This window comes from Lissotriton helveticus, chromosome 7 (genome assembly GCF_964261635.1).
Source record: "Lissotriton helveticus chromosome 7, aLisHel1.1, whole genome shotgun sequence".
Taxonomy (NCBI): domain Eukaryota; kingdom Metazoa; phylum Chordata; class Amphibia; order Caudata; family Salamandridae; genus Lissotriton; species Lissotriton helveticus.
This window is the reverse complement of record NC_136068.1, coordinates 1,076,873,795-1,076,896,432: the sequence shown is the minus strand read 5'-3', so window position 1 is coordinate 1,076,896,432 and position 22,638 is coordinate 1,076,873,795. Positions and strand designations below refer to the sequence as shown.

Sequence of the window (22,638 nt, the reverse complement as noted above, 5' to 3'; positions counted from 1 at the left end):
TTACAAAACCGGTATTGGTACCCATTTCCCCTGTACCCCTGCCACCAGAGGCTGCCCCTACTATTATAATTGCCTCCCAGGATGAAGTTAATACTACTACTGGAACCATGGAAGTTAACAAAAAACAGGGTGGGGAAAAACGCAAAAGAGGTACTGTCAAGCCAGGTCCTAATAAAAGAAAACAACTACTAATTAATAAGAGCCAGCCCACGCCACAGAGTATGTGGAATAAACAAAAATCTTCTGAGGCACTAATTACTCACACTGACGACATAGACCTAGTGGATACGGACGATACTTCCACCGTAACCACAAGTAACTTACGTGGGAACTCTAATACGATATGGACACAAACTACACTAATGGGAGATAATTTTAGTTTATCTAAACAAAATGGAAATCTAATTGAAACTATAGTTGACACTATTTTTAATCGACTAGAGAAGCAAATGATCAAACAGTTTAATAACGTTTTTAAAAGACTTGACAGATTAGAAAACCTGGTTAAAAATGAAGAAGTGAAAAGGAAGGGGACTGTTACTCTGGATCAAATCAGAGCTGATCGCTTGCTAAAAGAACTTGAATCTGTAAGTAACACTTTGTCACAGGGAAAGCAGGAAGTTTCCACTTTATTGGGTGAAGGCCCCAGCAATTCTGGATTATTGCAACCATCTATTGTACCACCTACGATTCAACCCCGTCTTGGCAATGGCGGGAATAACCTGGTGAAACCCAATCCACCTTCCAAAACTGTCCCACGCCCGCACCTCGAAAAACAGCCCCCCCTGTTACCACTAACGCAAACACCATCAACCACAACAACGGTCATACCCAACTAACAACAGCAGCAAGGTCAACTTCAGATAACATCAAAAGCTCTGGGCAATCTGGGAAAGGTAGGCCATGTAAACATCAAGGGCCTGCCCTACATCTGCCACCGGATGCTTGCCCTTTTGTCCTGGTCCTTGCGGGTGTACCGCCGCTGAGGGAGGAACAGGGAGAATCGTGGGTTCAATTGCGAAATAAATGTATAGACTGGCTAACCAAGCACAAAGGTGTTGGCCATGATATTTCAAGAGAGATTCTATCGGCTCGTAGGGTGTCTTGGGTTGGGCCCCTACTCAAAGACAAGGAAGGTGACTGCATAGTTCTTAATTTTAAAAATTCTGGTACCGTCAGATATCTACTCAACAGAAATAATAACTGCTCCGCTATTTCCACTGTTGTTACCATGTTACCTTTGAGTTATTTTTACAGACCACCCCCAATGCAATTTCGGTCACCTTTAATGCAATTTCAGCCACCTGCATTGCAATGTCAGCCACCTCCTATGCAATTTCAGCCAGCTTCTTTTCCACTCAATATGTATAACAGATTTGCACCTTTATCGGATTTAGACATGCAAGACTGACCATCAGTGATCAACTCAGTTGAACTACCTTTGGTACCCAAAAATGAACTTCAGGAAGTTTTACAACTCCCACGGCAGACTGTAGACAGCCAAAGATCACCAAACCAAAGAAGGACTGTCCATGATTCCGAACTATCCTTTGTAAGCTGGAACATAGCGGGTCTGAACTCTAAGCTGAAAATTAAAGAATGGTCAGATTGGGTTATTGCCAACTGGGACATATTGATGCTACAAGAGACTTGGTGTATAACTATGCCTACAATGGAGGGTTTCAGTTGCTATAATTTAATGGCATCCCCTTCATCCATGGGTCGCCCCAGCGGGGGCCTATCTATCTGGACCAAAATAAAAACGGGGGTTCAAACTAAATTGATTCCCACACAGGGTAAATGTTTTATGGCTATAAAATATACCAACAGGATGAAACTATGTATAATTAATTTTTATAATAATGATTTTGTTACCCACCCTAACAATAATTTTTCGTTATTATTTAATTTTATTGATGAAATTATGGAGGGTCAGAAGCATGGGTCTTTCGATGGTATCTGCATTGGAGGAGATTTTAATGCCCATATGTACCGCAAAAGCCCACCATGTAGAAATGGAGAGGAGTTGAAAGATCATTTAGCCTCCCATGACCTATTGAATGCTATGGTAACTGCAGGAACAAGTGCAAGCGATATATCGACACCTACATATATTGGCCAAGGTTGTGCTTCCACAATAGACTACATGTTTATCTCTCCATCATTAAGTGACATAATTTTAAACGCAGAAGTCATTTGTTCCGCATACAGTGATCATTACCCACTTAGAATATACCTAAAAAATCTGCAGTTCACGAAGGATGCACCGAGAGTAGAGATTGGGGCACAAAATCTGGCATTATCTACTGATAGATTAAGATTGATATGGAAAGGGGTGGACAACAAAGACATTTTAGCCAGAGTCATTAATAAACATCCAACGCTAGTCGAGATTTGTCTGTCGCACAACAGCCCAGGCCATGATGTGGTTGTTGCCTTTAGTAATCTCTGCGGGGCTATCAAAAGAGAATCTTCTAAACCAGCCAGGCCAAATAAAGATCATGGCCCTCGCTGGTTTGATTCCTCATGCTCTAAGGCCAATAGGGACCCGAGGGCGGCCCTAAAAACCAACCCAAGGGATGCCCTACTTGTGAGAGATTTAAGATCTAAATATAAAACCACGTAACGCACCCGATCTGAGGCCCTAGTGATTGATCATTGGGAATCTCTTACCCGTACTGCTACACTAAAAGATACAACGGGCTTTTGGAGAGAGGTTAAGTCTCTCAGATCCTTTGGTTCTAACATCAAACCAATTAACTGTAATATAACTGGTGAGGCGTGGGTGGAGCACTTCTCTAAAATTTATGCTACATCTGGCTGTTTATCAGATATTGTCCCCCTACCTAATACTGCCGGATCACTGAACATCTTATTATCCGAGGTTGAAGATGCTATAGTTGAGAGTGCCAGCAACAAAGCCCCGGGCCCGGATGGCCTTTCGATTGATCAGATCAAATCCGAAATTAATTTCTGGGCCCCTTTGTTATGTAACTTATTTAATAATTTGTCAGACAGCTCAATTCCTGAATCATGGTCGAATAGCGTTATCGTTCCGATATTCAAAAAAGGTGACAGGATGGACCCGGCCTGTTACCGCCCAATTTCGCTGATTGATAATACGCTAAAAGTCCTTGGAAGGGTAATTTTTAAAAGGATTAGGAACTGGGCTGAGGATAATAATGTTTTACATTGCAGTCAACTAGGCTTTAGAAGTCATGTGGGCACCATTGAACAATGTCTTAATTTGAAGTTGATCATGGCCAAGTATATTACTGTAAAAAAGTCCCCGCTTTATCTGGGATTTATGGATTTGAGTTCTGCGTTTGATTTTGTTAACCGTTCTAGTTTGTGGTCACTTTTGCTTAATTATGGTTTGGATGATTCCCTGGTATATTTTCTTTCTTATTTACATAGGGATCTAAAGGCCAGAGTACGTGTTAATAATGAGGGCGAGGTCTCTGATGATATTTTTATTAGCAGAGGAGTTAGACAGGGCTGCGTACTCGCCCCACTGCTTTTTATTTTATACATTAACGGGTTGAGCAGCACTTTAAGCAAGATTACTAAGGATGTACCAATTATAAACGGTTCCCCCATTACTGCCCTGCTTTATGCGGATGACGCAGTATTAATGGGGCGTACACCTAACGCCCTTCGTATTTTAATCACTGGGTTTGTTGCTTTTATGTCTGATTTGGGTTTGAACACTAATTTTAAAACATCATTTATTATGAACTGTGGACCTAAAACATATAATATTACCTCAATTAAATCAGGTGATAACACTTTAAGATGCACTAGCACTTTCCCTTATCTGGGATTGGTATTCTCGAACACAGGCTCATGGCAGCCACATGTAGCCTTTGCGAGAAATAAAATTGGCAAGTCAATTAACTCAATTTTATCTCTCAGGCAACCTAAACAGGCAGATGTCACCACCCCTCTCCTAAACATTTATCGTACTCAATGTCAACCAACGGGGACTTATGGAGCAGAAGTGTGGGGTTATTGTAATAGCACGCCTGTTCAGTTAGAGGAAAATAGATTTTGTAGGAGGGTACTGGGAGAGTTCCTTGTGCCTCTACATTTATCTGTCACAATGAGCTTAAGTTGCCATATAGCGAGGATTTTATTAGATCCAGACCCGCCCTTTTTTGGATAAAAATATGGTTAAACCCAGCGGCATCTTTAACACGCAGCATAATATCTGACTGCTTATTATGTGAAAGATCCCATCATATACCTTGGTTAAATGCCGTTGAGAATAGCCTGTTGAGCGTGGGTCAGGGCCTTTTGTTTAGCTCCCCTAACACCATTATTCATGCCCACAAGAACATTGTCAAACGGGCATTGTTGGATTTATATAAGGAGGAACGGTTGGGATCTGAATTTGCTAAATCTACGGTTATTAAATATTTGCCCTATGCTGAATCCGGCAATGTCAATTCAAACAAGCCCTGTAGATACCTGTCAATTTCGATAGGAAAATGGAACCGGAGCCTTTTGTTCCGATTCCGGGATAGAAGCATTGTCAATCTATTAAGCTTTCCCCTCGGCTTTAATAAAAACTTAGAACAGCTGGATTGTCCATGCTCTGAAGGTGGGAAACAAAGTTTGTTACATTATTTTTTCTTTTGTGGTTATTATAAAATGTATACCCGCCAATATTTAATGCCGTTCCTTCGCAAATATGACCAAAGGGATTTTACTCTGGCAATGAGAACTCTACAAATGCTGTCAACAGATGAGGTGATATGTACTGTAAGTTGCTTTTTAAAAACCTGTGTGAGATCAAGGGCAAGCATGGAACTTGTCTGACGGACTACAGTATTTTGGTATTAAATGCATATTGCACTTTATTGTTATGACATATTTTGCACATAGACCCTCCCGTATGTTTGGGTAGGATGTAAACGACTGTCTCAGGGAGAATATAAACTGAAAACTGTAATTTTAACATTAAGCACATTAGGACTTTTCTTTTTCATGTATTATGCACTTTATGCCATATATGCTGCTCTAAAACTTTATTGGGAAGTTTTGTTTTTATCTAACAATTTTAAATAACATATGTTTTTATGCATTTTTTAATATGTTTTAAACTGTATGTACTTTTATGGAAGTACCAAATTCCGAATAAAGATCATTTGACTTGACACTGCAATTAAGTATAAAAATTGGTTTGGAAATATTAGAAATTGGTTACCCTCTTAAATTATACGTTTAGAATGAGTCTGCTCACTGAATAAGGTCTAGATTTAGGAATATAAAACGTGCACTTTATATGCTCCACTTGCAAAGAGAATACCTTCAGAGAATCATGAATCTAAACTATGACTCTGAAGCGAATATGGAAGTCGTGTTGGGAAACAGACTTCCTGGAACCAAAATATCTTATAGCCCATGATCTGGAGGGAAAACATTTACTTTAAAGAGCTTTGATGATGTGCAGGAGATATTCAGGGAGTGCAAGTGTGATGAGACTGCATCATCCGGACTCACCGCTACCCCTAAAATATCTAACTTTGTGTCAACTTTTATCACCACAAATCTAGCCTCAGAGGCACACAGGTGATATTCGGCCATCATCCTGGGCATCAGGATAGTATTCACTTTGTTGAGGTTGGTCACTCTGATTCCTTAACAGTTTGAACGATTTAAGACACTAACTTACAGACACGACTGGATGTTCACCCTACATTACTCATTCGTCTGTGGGAACCAGAGACCCTACATCATCTTAATATTTTGGTTGCAACAGATGTTCACAAAAAATGGACCTCTTAAGAACTGCGCTCCGGGGGACCAAGAGTCTGGCTAGTCAAATTCCAGCACCAGTAGTCTCTCTTTTTGAATGCGGATGCCGAAAACCGGTAGAATAAGTATATTGTTTACCTAGGAACCGTGTCACATGCATACCTGTTAATGACAATGAAAACCTGGTTCACCAGGTGACCTGGACATTAGGACCCAAGAGTTTGGACATTTACTACTGAGCATCAAAAAATGTTCACTTGCATTAGGGTTAGAATCCCAGTTCATCTTGATGGGTGGACATTTTTATTTTATTTTTTATTTCATTTTTTCACTGAGTGGGATCAAACCCACCAGGTTATCCTCTGACATTTATGGCCACTCCACAGTTTAATTTACACTGTGGTGGCTTTCTGGCTTTGGCACTTACCCCAAACCATTTCTGCCTACAACTTGGACAGTTTCTTTGACAACAAACTTTCCTTCAAAGATTACATTTATAAACTTACATTCTCCCATTTTCCATTTTTTCACTCTCCTTATTGAATATCTTGGTTCAGTCGCCTGGGCTACCGTCATTCTTTATACCTTGGTCTCCCAATAGTAATGTTTGCAAATTTCAGCACATTCAAAGTTTAGTAGTGTGGCTTATTCTTGGGCTAAGCAGGCAGGCATACTTCTCCTCTGCCTTTTTGTACAGAAGCAACCCCTTTTTAAGGTACTTTTTTGCCAATACAAATGTGGGCCTTGCTTTATTAGCGACCAGCTCATCCACTACTTCCCCATGAGAGCACGTCACACCACTTCTATGGTTAGTCGTCTTCTTGTTTCTACACAGTGCGCAGTCATGCAGAATGGATGCAACTGCTTTGTCCCCATGACTACGGAATGGAATGCCCTACCACACTTCAAGAAGACTAACACCCTTACGAGGTTCCACAGGCACAAGAAAGACCCGCTTTTCACTTGTCATATGACCTGCATGCTGAATTACTCTGTTCGAGGAGGACGTCGGGTTCAGCACCAGGATAATCAGTTCATAGTGTGCTGTATACATTTAGTACCATGTCCACAGATGTACATGCTATTTGAATAGAATGATCTTACCTTATAAGCACAATAGAATGGTCTGGTGTTGTGTTGGCCACCGTTTTAACAAACCTTTATTTTCTATGTGTAAAATACTCAGCTCTGGTTGGCCATTCATTTTTTTGTGTCCGATGACCATATTATACAATATCTTGAACCGCCTACTGAAATAAGCCTTAATTTTCATCAAAGATTTGAGTGTACAAAGGCAATAACTTAGTTACCCAATAAGAGTGTGATAGGGCCCGGTGCCCTGGGCTCCCAGGTTAATGGCACAGCATTGTTCAGTACTCCAGTAACCGATGACTGCCACAGAGTTCAGAAAAATGTCTCACATTTGTAGGATTGGCAAAGTATGTAGGAAATGAATTCTTACAGATCCAGAAATAATGACTTCAACTGCATGCATGACTGCAAACATGCTAAGACTCTACTAGGAAGGTGGCTGGAAAACTGATTCAACACACAAAAAAAAGAAAAAAGGAGAAATTAGCTGGAATTTATTTTCTACATTTATGTGCTCTCCTTTCTCCAGCTTGTACTAATGGTGCACAAAAGATTTTGAGATTAACTATATTGTAAGTTTCTTTGAACAAGTTCGCTACTCTGCTGTGAATCTCAAAATATTTTTAAAATTAGAAACTGGTAATTGGCAGGCAAAAAGTACAAAAACTCTATACAAGAGTTTTAGGAATAGCCAGCTGCTAAAAACAACAAATTATGAACAAAGGTTGTAACACTTTATAACAAGCATTTGCAATGCAATAGGTCTCGCATTTACGCTACTTTGAGCTATTGACATTGCAAATAACAATGCCTTTTATTTTTGTTTTCGGATTTAAAACATAAATAAAAGGCATTGTCATTTACAGTGCCAATAGCTTAAACTTGCGTAAATGCGAGACCGATTGCATTGCAAATGCTTGTTTTTTCCCCCAAAGATCAGCACTATCTGCGCCAACTGTGGCAAAACACTCGAACACTCTTGAAGCAAGCAAGTAACTGACTGCATTTACCACAATGCCTGGGGCGAACCTTGCTGGGAGGTGAAGCGGTGTGCTCCCACCCCTGTTCTTGGGGGTTTTTTTTAGCCTGGAGGTCGCTCTGGACCCCCTTACAAGAGCCAGGGTTTAGGTGTACCCATAACCTGCCACCTTACATGGGATTTTCTTTTAACTCCCCAAATCATCGGTTTCTACAAATTTATTTATTTTTCACATTTTTTGAGCGCACTGTTACCCGGAGGTGTCCTGGCGCTGACTGGCTGACAAACGTGCGTGAGAGCTGAAGGATTAGTGCGTAAAAACCCAGGTTTTTAGAGCTCTTCTAAATGATAGGTCAGGCATCTGTCTGAGGTTTAGCGGCAGTGCGTTCCATGCATTCGCCGCGCCCAGGGAGAAGCTCCTACCCCCCCACCCCCAACGAGCTTTCCTGACTCTTGGGGCTACTACTAGCCCCTGCTCGGCTGATCTGAGGGATCGTATCGGTCTGTACCAGTGGAAGAGCAAAGTCATACAGTGGGGGCCAAGGCCATTGAGTGCCTTGAAGACCACACACAGTGATTTAAAGATTATTCTTTTGCAAACTGGTAGCCAATGTAGCTTCACCAGGTCCCGACCAGCCGAGACGAGTTTGGGTGTGCCGGTAATCAAACGGGCAGCTGCGTTCTGCAGGATCTGGAGTTTGTTTAGGATTCCCTGTTGCGCATTCAGTAGGAGGCTGTTGCAGTAGTCCAACCGGGAACTTGGAACTTAACATTTATAGTCCATCTTCCACAACAACCAATTCGTGATCCCAGGATTAAAAGCTCTGTTCCTTAGATTCATCGCCAGGAAACACTGTGCAGGAAAATACACTTGGAACAGCCTCTTAAGAGACCACAAGATTGGTTTATGTTTACTTTGTGGTAGGTACAGCAATTATATCCAGATATTATTACATACTTTGGGATATAGCAGAGTGTGACCAAGATGGTGGCAGAGGAAGACTTCTCTGCCTAGGCTCCGTGCTCCAACTGGACGAGCCTACATTTAACCTGGACCCATCCAAGCCATCTAGGGGGCTTCCTTAACACTCCCCTCCCTCACCATGGGCTAGTGCAGAGATCAGCGTCACCTCAGCTGGAACAAGCGGGTACTGAGAATCTATCGCACTGTGGGGAACCACCTCAGATAAAGTGATGCGACCTGTTATTGGGACTCAGTGACCCTGCCTCTCACGTGGCCAGCCAGAGAGAGGCGAAATTGCCATGGAGCATGCCCTGGTCCTGAACACACATCTCAAGGCTGACGGGACTATGTGACATGGGCTGTACGCAGTGCCCTGGTGACACGATGCAGGAAGTCCCACACCATGAGTACAGTGCTTCCAGACACCGGCAGCTGCATGAAGGCTGAGGCGTGGGCCAGGCCTGCTGCACTGTTACAGAGGACAACCCCGGTGCAGAGGCCCCTGAAATACAGCGCAAGGCGAGACTCGCACAGCGTTTCCCTTGCGGGAGCGAGCAGGGGCGCCATCTGTTTTGCGATAATTCCAAACAGATGGAGCCGCTGCTCGCTCCCGCAAGGGAAATGCCAAATGTGCACGAGTGCCCATAGAGAGCAGTTCAAAACAGGCACGAGTTTTAACAAAAGTGCTGAGCAATGCCAAGAGGCCTTTCTAAGCAGCGCTTGCGCGCTGCGTAGGCGAGACCTAAAAAACTAAATCAGCTGTGCAGCAATTCAACTACATGATTAAAAAGTGCATAAAATGTGTACTTTATCAAGAAAACTTAATTAGCTAAGCAAAAGTTATATTTTATATAATCACTCATTTTGTTGAAAATTCACCTAAACCTAGGCTCCACTTATTAGATCGACAAATATATAAAAGTCAATTGCTTTTACATCTCAGCATTAAACATATGACATGCTTCTGATGGCCCATTATGCATTCACAGTTGTGCTGATACCACGTCAAGATTGTAACTTTGAACTTTAAGATCAGTCCAGCACCTACTGGCACACAATCAAGAGAAAGGTTCAAACTCAGCTGGAATATTGCAATTAACAGTCAAAAACAAATGTTTAGAATCAGGCGTACCTTTTTACTCTGATGTTCAAGGCTTGGATTGTCAGACACTGATGGCGTAGGCAAGGATGTGTCACTGTCTTCTGGAAACATTCCTTTTGGCCATCTGTCAGGAGACGCATTATCTTCTTCTGCCTTTAAAGTAGAGGAAACCTCAGCTCTCTGTTCCGCTCGTGCCGGCATCCTCTCCTCGTCTAATGTTTCCACTTCAGAAACGAAGACTGGTTTAGTATCCACTGCAACTGAAACAGATTTCAATTTTAAGGAACCAGTTTTACACTTATTGACACTACAGTACCTAGTTGATAAATAATAAAGTTCAGGAGTAATGTCAGTAATGTGAGGCACTGAATTCTTATGTGAATGGTTGTTACTAACAGGTCACCAGCTACTCTGCACTTGGTATACAATCCTTCAAGTCAAGGGTTGAGTAATTTATAAAATATCTACTCGTCTAAGGCATGGGATGCTTCCCAAATGTACATGTTCTGTAACAAGGTTTTTAAAAAAATCAACTTCTTGCTTTAGGAGCCATGCAGTGAAGTAACAATTTAGGGCTGTATTCTGATGATTCTTATCATATCAGAGCTCTGATAATCGCTTCTCTTTATATCAGGCCTCATATTATAATCAGGATTTGGATTCTAAGTCCGGACCGGAGGCTCAGATTATGCCTTCTTCCTTTACTTTATTTTTAATGCAGCAAATTTAAAACACAACCAAAAAAAACTACTACTCCCATGAACACCCGGGATTAGAACAACAATTTCAGAATAGTCCTTCAGCACTGTCCTTTATCCAGCCTACCCTTGGTGCCTCCTCAGTGCTTCTTCCTCTTCCTTCGCTGCTCAGCAGCAAGATAACTCACCTTCTATTTATCCTCTATTGTGGGGAATGTTACTTATGGTTTATGTGCTATTTGCTTGTTAGTTTAGGCTTATTGGGGGTTTGTAAACGTTGATTTTCATTCCGATGATTCTCTTGCAGATCCCCCGAGTCGCAGGTCGCTAGCCCGTGCCTTTCGCTACTTTTTTCCTATTGCAGTGGCACCCTCCCACCGCACGGGGGCCCTGTAGTCTCCCTCCCGGGCGGTGCGCGCCCCAGCACTGGTCATAGGGTGCTGACGCGACCTGCGGGTGAGGAGCCTTGCTTTCCCCGGTAACCCGAGTGACACCCTGCGGGTCCTGTATCTCCCTTAATTACACTAAGCACTGCTCGGGGTCTGTATTTTATTAATTTTTTGCAACGCCTTGCGGGGTTGTATTGGCGGCAGCTACGCCGCGGGGACACTTTCTAGGAGGACGGCGGCCCAGTCATACATCAAGGGGGTAAGTGTCTCCAGGGCTCTGCCCACATAATTGTGAATCTCCGGTTTACCCAAAGCAGTCTAGACTCCCTCCTAGCCCCAATTTACTCACGCTTTCTGCGTAACACTTCACAGCAGTGTTCCTGAGTTTTGTTGAGGCACTGCCTGCTGGTTTCAAGGGGGCCATTACTTAATTATAATGCAGGCCCAGGACCAGGATCATGACCAGGGAGGGGGTTATTTTTCCAGACTACTTCTATCGATTGATTGGCTTTATTTCGATATACAATTATCATAAAAGCTAGTACAACAAGTATAAAACACAACATTTTGACAATCGTTTCCTCATTACACAAAAAAGGAAAAAGGGAAGAGTGTTAAGAACAATTGAAACAAGAATTAAATTGATAAGGAAAGCCTTCTTGCACTAATCAACCATGCCCACTTAAAATTTTTTGACACAGCACAAACAATCAAAGTGGATGTGTCGGACATTAAAATACGTAACGCCTCTTTGTACAAGCGGGTACCTAAAAGTCTGCATAAAGGTTTAAGCCAGCGCCTCCTGAGTGCATAGTAATCTGGACATTCAAAAAGAAAGTGGGCTACCGACTCTACACGAGTGGGACAACGCACACAAAAAGGGAAAAACTTACAAGAGGATTTCCATCGGGCAACTAATTCACCTAGTGGTAAGGTCCCCACTCTAAACTTAAAGTATAGAGCACGGTCTAAAGGGATTGAAATCATGTCTGAGTAAGGTTCATGAGCCACCACATCTTTAATCCTTACAAAGGCTACGGTAGATTTACAATGACATGGGTCTGAAAGCAGTTTAGAGGAGACCCAGTTCCAATACAATTTCTTAATCGTGGCTTTGGGTGGGGCAGTTCTCAATACCCACGCCTCACCTAGTCCTAATTCCGCTAGTAGCCATTTTACATCCCTCAACCATTTAATCCTGGACCAACCATCCATAGCCATAACCTCCGATAAGGCTGCTGCGTAGGAGGCTAATTCGGGCGTCCGCCACAAACTAGCCCAAATAAGCAAGGGGCGTAGTTGCGCTTGGTCCTTGATGGATCTGCAACCTAGATCCAATATCTATCAGGCGGTGGATGGTTCCATCTATAGGGCCGTAAATCAGGCCATGGAACCTCTTGAGCAGCGCCTCTCGTTGCAAATTGCGCAGGAGTGCGCCAAATTGATGAGATTGATGAAGCTCCCCCGTGATACCCTCTAGATGCCCCTAAGGCTTCGCAAGGGGAGGGTCCCCACCCGCCAAGAAGCACTGTGGCGAAGGGGTGGACGCAGGTGCTTTTGCGCACCTGAAACAGGCCTTTTTAGCGCAGGCCCCAGGTCGACCCTTAGACCCCCTTCCCCCGCACGGCTACTCCCGACCCTCAAGTTACAGAGGACTCCCCTGGGGACACTGAGGAAGATGCAGGCCCTTCCAGGCCCTGGCTACCCTCCCCTTCCCCTGCCCCAGGTAGTAGTTCTGATATGCAGACCCAGATGACATCGCCCATCCTAGGTCTACCGACTGAGTCCCAGTGGATAAAGTTGCGACGTGCGTGGCGGGCAGTTTGACAAGCCTATGGAAAAGGAGGCTTGCAACAGTCTCCAGGCGGAGTGCCCTCGCCCTTGTCTGGAGAATAAGGTTGCCCTCACCTCGGACATTGACCCCAAGATGAAGACCTTCCTGGCCAAATTCGTCAAAGACCCTTCAAAGGGTATTGACTGCTCCTGGCGTTCGTGCCAGAACAATCTCCTCGCTATCGTTGGGCCGGTTACCAAAATCCTAGATATGGCCGAGGAGGCCAAGGCATCTGGGTCCTCCATTGACCCCCAAAGTGCTTTCTGGCCGGGCGCAGCAGGCTATCGTGTTTCTGGGGAACTCCAACTGCGACCTCTCCACGGAGAGACGCCTGTCGCTCTTGGTAAAGTGGACCCTAAATTGGGGGGACCTGGCCTCATCGGAGACGGGCGCGGTGGCTCAAGTGGGCGTTTTCGGCCATCCCTTTGTGCAATAGTTGGGCAAATTAGTGGCCACAATCCCGTCACTAGACAAGGCCCAGTCTAACATCCGCAAGGTGTTTAACCCTCGGGTTTTCCAAGGGGCCCGTCGCAGCAGGGGCCGCGCGTCAGGCAGCTCAAACTTTCACAGCACTGACAGGGGACAGGGCTCCGAACACGGACAGTACCAGGATGGTTCCCGATTCAACACCTTCTACCCCACCAAAGGACAGAAGTTCTGTGGTCGTGGAAGTGTCAAGGGACAAGCCAATAATTCTAACAAAGGTGAGTGCGATACCTTCCGAGCCTGCGAGTGGGTGGTCGTTTGGTGCAGTTTCTCCCGGCATGGGTCTCTTTCACGAGCGACGTGTGGGTGCTGCCGGCGGGTCAGGGCTGCCAAGTGGAGTTCCATGGCCGTCCTGGACAGTTGTTCTGGCCTCGCCCTATCTCTCTTGCAGCGCGATGCAGAGCTGGTAGGCGAAGATGTCTTAAGAGCACCCCCAAGGTTTTCTCAGCATTTTGTTCCTGATCAGCAAGCACAATGGGGCTCAATTTGAAGGAGTTAAACAAGTGGGTGGTTTACCGCCATTTCAAAATGGAGGGGATCAACCTCCTCAGGGACGTATTAAGACCTAGCGACTGGATGATCCCAATTTTTCCCTCGCACCGCCGGTTCCTTCAGTTCGCCTGGGACGGTCAGGTGTTCGAGTTTACTACTCTGCCTTTCAGTCTTTCCTCAGCGCCTTGGTGCGTCACAAAGGTCGTTCGCCAGGCAGTGGAATTCCTCAGGGCATTCCTTTGATCGTCTACCCCGATGACATGCTCCTGATGACTCAATGCCCCCAGACTCTCTCCAGTCGCCTTCAGGTGGCGGTCAACCTGCTTCAAGGGCTGGGATTTGTTATCAACGAAAAGTCTCGCCTGTCCCCAGTGCAGAGAGCTACACTCAGACCCCCCCAGAAAATTTAGCGGCAATTTTGCGGCGTTTTTTTTGGCCATTTTGCCTACAACAAACACAGATATCTTAGTTTTTTTTTAGTTATTTAACAACATGAAGCTATGTATATTTGTTTATTTAAAATGTAGACACTTTGTTTCCCTCAAAAAGCAAGACTTCCTCTCCAGCAGAACACAGAGCGTCCGCCTTCGGCTCCAAAGCCACCAATATCCTCTGCGGCATACCCTAGGGCTCATTCCTCAGCCCTACGCTGTTTAACATCTACATGGCACCACTCGCCCACGTCGCCCGACTGCACGACCTCATCATCTCCTACGTCGATGACACCCAGCTGATCCTCTCCCTCGCCAAGGACCCCCCACACTGGCAAAACCAACCTACACGAAGGAATGAAGGCCGTCGCCGAATGGATGAGGAACAGCCGACTGAAGCTGAACTCGGACAAGACGGAGGTCCTCATCCTCGGATCCACCCCATCGTCCTGGGACGACTCCTGGTAGCCGACCGCACTGGGAACAGCTCCAACACCCACCAACCACGCACGCAACCTGGGGGTCATCCTCGACTCATGGCGCCATATAGTGGGTGGTAGGATCTCTCCCCAAGCTCCACGAGGGGTGCAAGCGGCAGGAGAGGAGTGCCGCAGCGAGGCCCAGCCGGGGGCGGAGATGGCGAAGCACGCGGAGCCAGAGGAGCGCCCGACGAGCCTCCTGAGGATCCAGGGTTTCCTTCACTGGTGCTGATATGGTGTTGTCTCCCGGGGCGAAGGCACCTAAGAGCACTCCTCCAGGCCGGCGAACAATGGAATCTGCGGAGTGGCAAACCCGGCTGAGCAGCCGGGCTCGCAACCAACGTCTGGCATCAAGAGTGGGCATCGTAGCATCCGGGAGACAAAGACGGAGGAAGTACGGAGTGACTCCTGACCAGAGAACCCCCGCCGGAGATCGAAGGCTGAGGGGACAGGCGAAGCAGGGTCAAGAGACGCGGCCATGACACAGCCCCCCCCAGACAGCGTGGGAGGAGGAAGCGGCTCGTAGCGCCAGCGACGATCCAGCGGGGCAAGACCGCAGTAGAGGCAAGGAGAGGCAGATATCTAAGTGGGGTTTAAGCGCATGCTGCAGGGATGGCGAGTGAGTCTTTGACTTGGCTGTGAATCCCTCAATATGTAAGGATGAATGGCTGTGCAGTAAGAAAAAAATATATATAGGAGACATGACGGCTTGTGTTAAGAGCGGGGCGCTGGGTCCCAAGCCCGCTCCCCCCGGAGCCGGGCAGGGTGTGAAATAGCATAGTTGTGGCTGGAGCTGGCATGGAGTGCTCGGAAATGCCTCGGGCCAGCCCGCATTGTTTAGAGATGCAAGAATCAAAGAAAGTGCTCTATTGAGTGAAAAACACTAAGAAATGCATCTTCTTTTGAAAAAAAACACTAAAATCCTTTTAATTATTTTATGTAATGAAATAAGGAGTTAAGTAGGTCGATGGCATTTTGATCTCATTCAGTCGAGATCATCATCAGGACAGGTAAGTGAGCACCTAGTAACTTTACCCGAGAAGGGCCAAGGCTGCCGTATATGTGAATCCAGTTGAAGGGGGTGTGGATATCTTATGTGAGTAGAGTGCACCCGTAATAGAAAAGCGCCACGGACAGTTTGATATTTGTGTATTGTAATTAGTTAGCTGAGCTAATCCTAGTGTCTGAATTTAGTCACAGTCATTAAATTGCATTCTAGGTTGTCATGTTTAGTCGCTCCGACACCTTGGAGTGAATAAGCGCTGATTCACTCCTAGCGGTCAGATCGACTGCCTGGCCTGAAAAAGCAAATCGTACAGCTGAGGACCTTTACTTACTCTGGCTGCCTCTTTTAATTTAAGCCAGTAAATATGTGAAATTCTGGGCTCAGTATGGCCTCCCATTTAGCGGAGCAGTCATCAATAGTGCAGCAGGTGCAGTTGCACCTGCGCCCAGGGGTGAGAGCCCACTGCACCACTTTATAAATGTTTTTTACTACCTAACTAGAGGATACAGGGGGGGCATTTATCTTGCTCGCATTAGGGCCCATGGCACCTTTGCTATGTCACTGCTGCTATTGGTATTCACAGAGCCATCTGCAAGTATTTACTCATTTTGTAATTGTATGCAGCACTACACAGCACTTCGGAGTACCTTGTATGACTGATGGACAATGATGTTAGCATTGAGTGGCGCAAGGTCCAGCCGCTGCAATAATAACAAAACAAAATCAAATGTAGTCAGAAGCCAACATCATTTTCGGGCAACAGCAAGGTGGTTTAATAAATATTTATCTTTATTACAGTTGAGACTCTTGCCTTTCTCTGCGTGCCACTCGCATGGCATTGGTGCCGGCTGTTCCCCTCCTTTGACTCCTTGTGCAGAGTTTACCATTGTTTATACTTTCCCTGCATACACGGTTATTTTATGTATGTGCTGTGTAGCTATCTCTGGAAACCGCTTGACCCCGCGCTGACCTTTTCTTAAGGCCGTGCTTGTGGCCCCTCGGGTCTGACTTCTTGCAGACTTCCTTTGAACTGTCCACTATCTCTTGTGGCGTCACCTGGGCTTCCCAGTTCCCTCAGCCCCATTCCAGGTCTCTGGCCTCTCCAGCGCTCTGACACCAAAAGGCTACGAGGAACTAAAACAACCCTTGGCATTCAGTGGAGCATGGCAGTGGCTGGCCGGACGTGGGTGTTTACGTAAGATGCTCCTGATAAGGCGTCAATTGGACAGATCCGTAAGCACGGGATAGTACAGACCCCCCAGGATACAGCGGCTTTTGTAAAAATGCTGCGCGATTTCTACAAAAGTGCCGATTTTGCAGGCACTTTTGTAAAAATCGCGCGGCATTTTTACAAAAGTGCCGATTTTGCGGCAAACCGCAAAATCGCGATATCCTGGAGGGTCTGTACACTCCTGGGCTTCACAGTAGATTCCATTTTGTCAACCCCGAGCCTGCTTGCCAAGAAAATGGCAAAGATAAGGCACGAATTGAGCAAACATTGGCCAAATCCCATACCTCACTGAGACAGCTGGCCCGCTTTGTGGGGCTCCTTTCGTCCTCGATCCAGGCCCTCTTTCTGGGCCCTCTACAATACCACGCATTGCAGCGACTCAAAGCACACCATCTCCAGAGAGGTATAACTTATTTGCAGTCTGTCCCTCTCTCAGCGGAGATGACATGGGGGCTCACCCACATGGAGGAGTGGAATAGGCTTGCGATCTTATGGTCCGCCCCAGATATTGTGACAGAGTCAGACGCCAGTCGGACAGGCTGGGAAGCCAGATGCAGGGATTTTTCGACCGGTGGTGCCTGGTCAGTAACTGAGCAATCTCTGCACATCAACTGCCTCGAGCTTCTGGCGGGCTCGTTTGCAGTACAATGCTGGACCAAGGACAGACTGCAGTTTTGTTCTCCTCAAGATGGACATTATTTTAGCAGTCCGGTACATCAACCACCTGGGTGGTACCAGGTCCCATGCGTTGTCGAACCTCGCCAAGGATTTGGGGAATTTTTGCCTAGACAATCAGGTTTCCGTCACGGAGGAGTATCTTCCGGGCTTGGCGAATGAGGTGGTAGATTGGCACTCTCATCACCTACTGGATGCCATTAGTTCGATAGCGGATCAGTTGGTGCAAGCAATTGATGCGTTCCTGCAAGACTGGTACCAGGAACTGGATTATGTGTTCCCCCCTTATTCATGATCACGCGGGTATCTGCTCAGGTGCGTCGCCAACAGGCAGAGGTGGTGCTAATCACCCCTCTTTGGATGTCACAAGTGTGGTTTCCAGTTCTTCTGAAACTTTCCTGGGATTCTCCTATCCGAATCCCGCACTTTCCTCTCATTCTTCTGGATACGGACTTCAATCCTCACTGCATGGTGGTGGAAGGATCGCTACAGCTGATGGCCTGGAGGATCTCAGGCGTCATTGGTCGTTCCTGGGCCTTTCGCGACATGCGGAGTCCTTGCTCTCCAAGGCATGGGCAGACAGTACAACAAAGAGATACTGCTCCGCCTGGAACATATGGCGCCGTTGGTGTCTGCCACGGGGTGTTGATTCCGTGGGCGCGAAGATAGTCCACTTTCTCAATTTCTTGGCAGATCGAGGGGAGCAAGGTTTGGCCTACCACTCTATCAACACTTTCCGCTCAGCCATATCAGCGGGTCACACCCCCTTTCAGGGATCCCCGGTGGGGGAGTGCCAGTTTGTGTGCAGACTCCTGAGAGGCATCCTCCTCGCCCTCCCGCCGGAACCGAGCTATTCCGCGTTGTGGGATGTGAATATAGTGCAGAACCTTTTCCTGTCCTGGCAACCAAATAGATTCTGGTCTCGAAAGGAGCTTTCGGCTAAGTTGGCGACTCTCTATGTCTCATCTCTTGCAGACGAGTGTCATTGAGGTCTCAGCCAGAGTATTCTCCCCAGATGGGGTTTCTTTCACGGTTAGTAGAAAGACTAAGTGCCATACTATGGTGATATCCTACCTGGCGTTTCGAGAATCCCCCAAATTGTGTGTGGCGCAATGCCTCCGAGCTTATGAGGAATTAACGGAGGAGGTTCGCCCTCCCAGTGAAAGGCAGTAGCTTATTCCACTTCGCAAGCCATTCAAGTCAGTTTCTTCCCAAATTATAGCCCGATGGGTGCGTTGGGTGATGCAGGAGGCGGGGATTGATACCAAGAAGTTTGGAGCTCATTCAGCGAGAGGTGCTATGGCCTCGAAAGCATTTGCACTCAGAGCACAGTTAGAAGACCTCATGTGTGCGGCCGACTGGTCCTCGGATTCAACCTTTAAGAGATTCTATTTTAAGCCAGTACTGGAATTGGCTCAGCTGGTGGTGGATAAGCTTTGAACTGGCATAATCTGAACCTCTGGTCCAGACATAGAATGGGAATTTGCCTGGTTCTAGTAAGTTCCAATTCTATTAAGGACAGTGAGGCGAGGATTATCCCTCCCGGCGTCTGGTAGACCCGCGGATCATCTCCGTTCTGGAGTTAAGTACTGCTCTTTGGGATTTATCGAAATGTTGTTAGTTATATCGTTTGAAGTTATGGTTATTGATTGCGTAGAACCTTTGTATGGCACATCAATGTCTCTTCAGTGTGGCCTCTGTTGCCTGATGTTTGGACTTGGTTCTGACACTACCTGTTTTTGCAGGGAACGCGATGGGTCCAAGCAGGATGCCCGACGTTGCAAAAGAGGCTTTTCGCGCGAAGGAAGAGGAAGCACTGAGGAGGGACCAAGTGGAGGATGGACAATAGACGGTGCAGGTTTTTTTTTTGGTTGCGTTTTAAATATGCTGCTGAAAAAATAAAGCGAAGGAGGAAGGCATAATCCTCGCCTCCGTGTCCTTCTTAGAATTAGAAATTACCAGTACTAGAGCTAGGCAAATACCCATTCTAGCAAGACTGACTGTTTCACCTAATCTACATAAACAAAGTGGAATCCACTCTAGTGGTGGTAGTGGTCACTACAGTGGTGGGGAGCACACAGTGTTGTGTAGAATACCCCTCACACACCAACAGGCCCCTGTGTGAGGTGTATTCTACACAACACTGTGTGCTCCCCACCACTGTAGGGACCACTACCACCACTAGAGTGGATTCCACTTTGTTTATGTAAATTGCCTGGGGAGATCGAATCCACTTTTCCTCTCCCTCCCTCCTTTGTTAAAAGACTTGTCCTTGACAGCGTACAGCTGTGGGAGCCCCTCCCTTGGACACACATTAGTGGACGTAACACACATTACATCCAAACACCTCAATTCGCACGACAACAGAATGGAGGACGAACATGGCCTCACCTTCGGGGAGGATGTCGATAGGATCCTTGCGGAAGTCAATCCCTTTGAGGGATTAAGTAACAGTGACCCGGGCCCCTCTGTGACGGATTGGGATGAACTAACGAATTTGAGAAAAGTCCAGATTAGGGCTGCATTACATGGCCTCCTCATGAGAGAATATTTAAGGAACAAGATAGCCCCACAAGGCCTAATTGTACAAAACGAACCATTTATCTTTCAAGACGATCTTGTTTTTAAAAAAGCCTGGTCTCTGATCTCATGGATTTGTACCAGAGATTGGCTGGTACTAATAGTACAAACAGCCACAAGAATTTCACATGAACTAAAGGTAGAGATCCAGAAACTAGAGGTACAACTCAAGGCTTTTATCTCACCTGCAGCCTTGAAGAAAGGCCTGGAAGAACTTAACCAACAAATGACAGACCTTGAAACAACACTCAAGACAAACAAGTTTAATAAACTCAAGAAAGATAAGGACCGGTTCACTGCAGAGAGGGCAAACCCATATACTAAGGCAGATTATGTGGCGAAGGGTAATACAAGTGATACTGACAGTGTGAGCTCAGATGGCAGGACTAATTCAGGTGGTTACCAACAAAGAAGACAACAAAGAGGAGGTTACCACCAACAGAGAACCCAATACCCACGCCAAAGAGGCTGGAGAGGTTTTCAATGACCTCCACAATTTAACCCCTATCAAGGACAATTCCAAGTACCATACCAATACGGTCCACTACCGATGGGACCGCTGTACCCCCAATGGGGACCAGAACCAACACCCGCACCCCAAACCGCGCAGCCTTTTTCAGCATGGGGACAGGGACCCCGCAGAGGCAGGAACAAGAAGGGCAACAACGTCACTTGGTAAACAGAGGACGTGGCAGACCCGAGGGTCCACACCAGGAGCATGACAGCGAATCAAGCCTCCACAAGCAAGAGGGGAACTTAGTCATTAATATATCCCCTTGGCCTCTGACTGTTCTACAGAATCAGGTACTTAATAAAGGACTTGGATACGTCCCTACTAATAAACCTGACTCTTTTCGCCTACACAAAGAGATTCAAGACTTTGTGAGAACTATCAAACTGAAAGCGTTCTTTAAAAATAAAGTACCTACTCCTGACACTTCGGACACGGGTCTAAAACCAAAATCGACCTTCACACCATCCGATAACCAACTTCCTGTCGAAGTTCTAGCTTTTGAAAAAGCTATCATGCTGGAACTCGGCCATTTGGAGACCAATCAGAAAGTTTTCCAGAATTTGAGCAGGTTAGAAAATGAGGCAATAAGAGAACTTTCCCAGAACAAAAAACTAACCATAAAAGCAGCCGACAAAGGCGGGGCAGTGGTTATTCAAACCACCGCCGCCTATGACCAAGAGTGCAGAAGACTCTTATCAGATGAGAGGAACTATCGAATCTTGCCGGATGACCCTACTGAATCTCTACGCACACAGATCGGGGCAATGACTGAGGAGGCACTAGCCCATGACTAGCTTACCAAGAAGGAAGCAGACTTCTTGACACAAAAAAACCCTGGTACACCATACTTTTATAGTATACCGAAGGTACACAAAAGTCTCACCAACCCACCAGGCCGTCCCATCGTATCTGGGATTTCATCAATACTAGCACCTTTGTCTAAATTCGCTGATGCCTTTCTAAGACCTTTGGTACAAGCGACAGACACATATCTAAGAGACACTAAGGCTGTACTACAGTTACTACAAGATCTTCCATTTGACCAAAACTCACAAATGCTGTTGAGTCTAGATGTAGAGAGCCTCTACACCAGCCTCCCCCATGATGAAACCCTCCTCATCATTGAGGAGGTACTACATTCAAAACCATGGAAATATCAAACCCCTCGAGGAGTGGTGATGGAGTGCATCTCAACAGCACTTACCAAAAACTTTTTTGAATACGAAGGCACCTTATATCTACAACAGCATGGAACAAGCATGGGGAGCACTTTCGCGCCGAGCCTGGCTGGTTTATATGTGCACCACCTGGAGACCACCAAGATCCTCCATCCCAACAATCCTTTCAGGGGTAGAATACGCACCTGGAAACGTTACATAGATGACGTTCTAGTCATCTGGAATGGAGACGGACAATCAGTCGTGGATTTCATGACATGGCTAGACACCCAAAATGCCTTCTTAAAATTCACTCATTCTATGTCAAATGAGTCAATGGTGTTCCTAGACCTGAATATCTATTATGAGTCCGGTTCCTTAAAAACTGAAACTCATTTCAAACTGACGGCGAGGAACTGCCTACTACGTTTTGACAGTTTTCATCCACGTCATTTGAGAGAGAACCTACCATACGGACAGTTCCTACGCCGCAATTGTAGCGACGTGGCAAGATACAAATCCCAAGCCCAGGATCTAAGCGTAAAACTAAAACAAAGACAATACCCTGAGAAGGTAATAAAGAAGGCTATGAAAAGGGCTCGTAATAACAATCGAGAGTCACTCCTGGAAGACAAAGTTCCAAAAGACGACACTCTGAACAGACCAGTGTGTGTCACCACATACAGTACTCTTTCCAACCAGGTAACTAAACTGGTGAACAAACACTGGCGTATACTCACGAGTGGTACGTTAAATTTGGAAAAACCTC

The 22,638-nt window shown here is 46.0% G+C and overlaps 1 protein-coding gene across 2 annotated transcripts in view; it reads right to left on the bottom strand.

The window, feature by feature from the left end:
• The window catches only part of RNF213 (ring finger protein 213), a 2,973,532-nt gene that overhangs the window by 2,780,382 nt on the left and 170,512 nt on the right, over positions 1–22,638 (bottom strand). For both annotated transcript variants that reach the window (XM_078654076.1, XM_078654077.1), the window contains exon 2: positions 9,928–10,157. In XM_078654076.1, the coding sequence (XP_078510202.1) occupies positions 9,928–10,157 (230 nt within the window). The remainder of the gene's footprint in view (positions 1–9,927; positions 10,158–22,638) is intronic.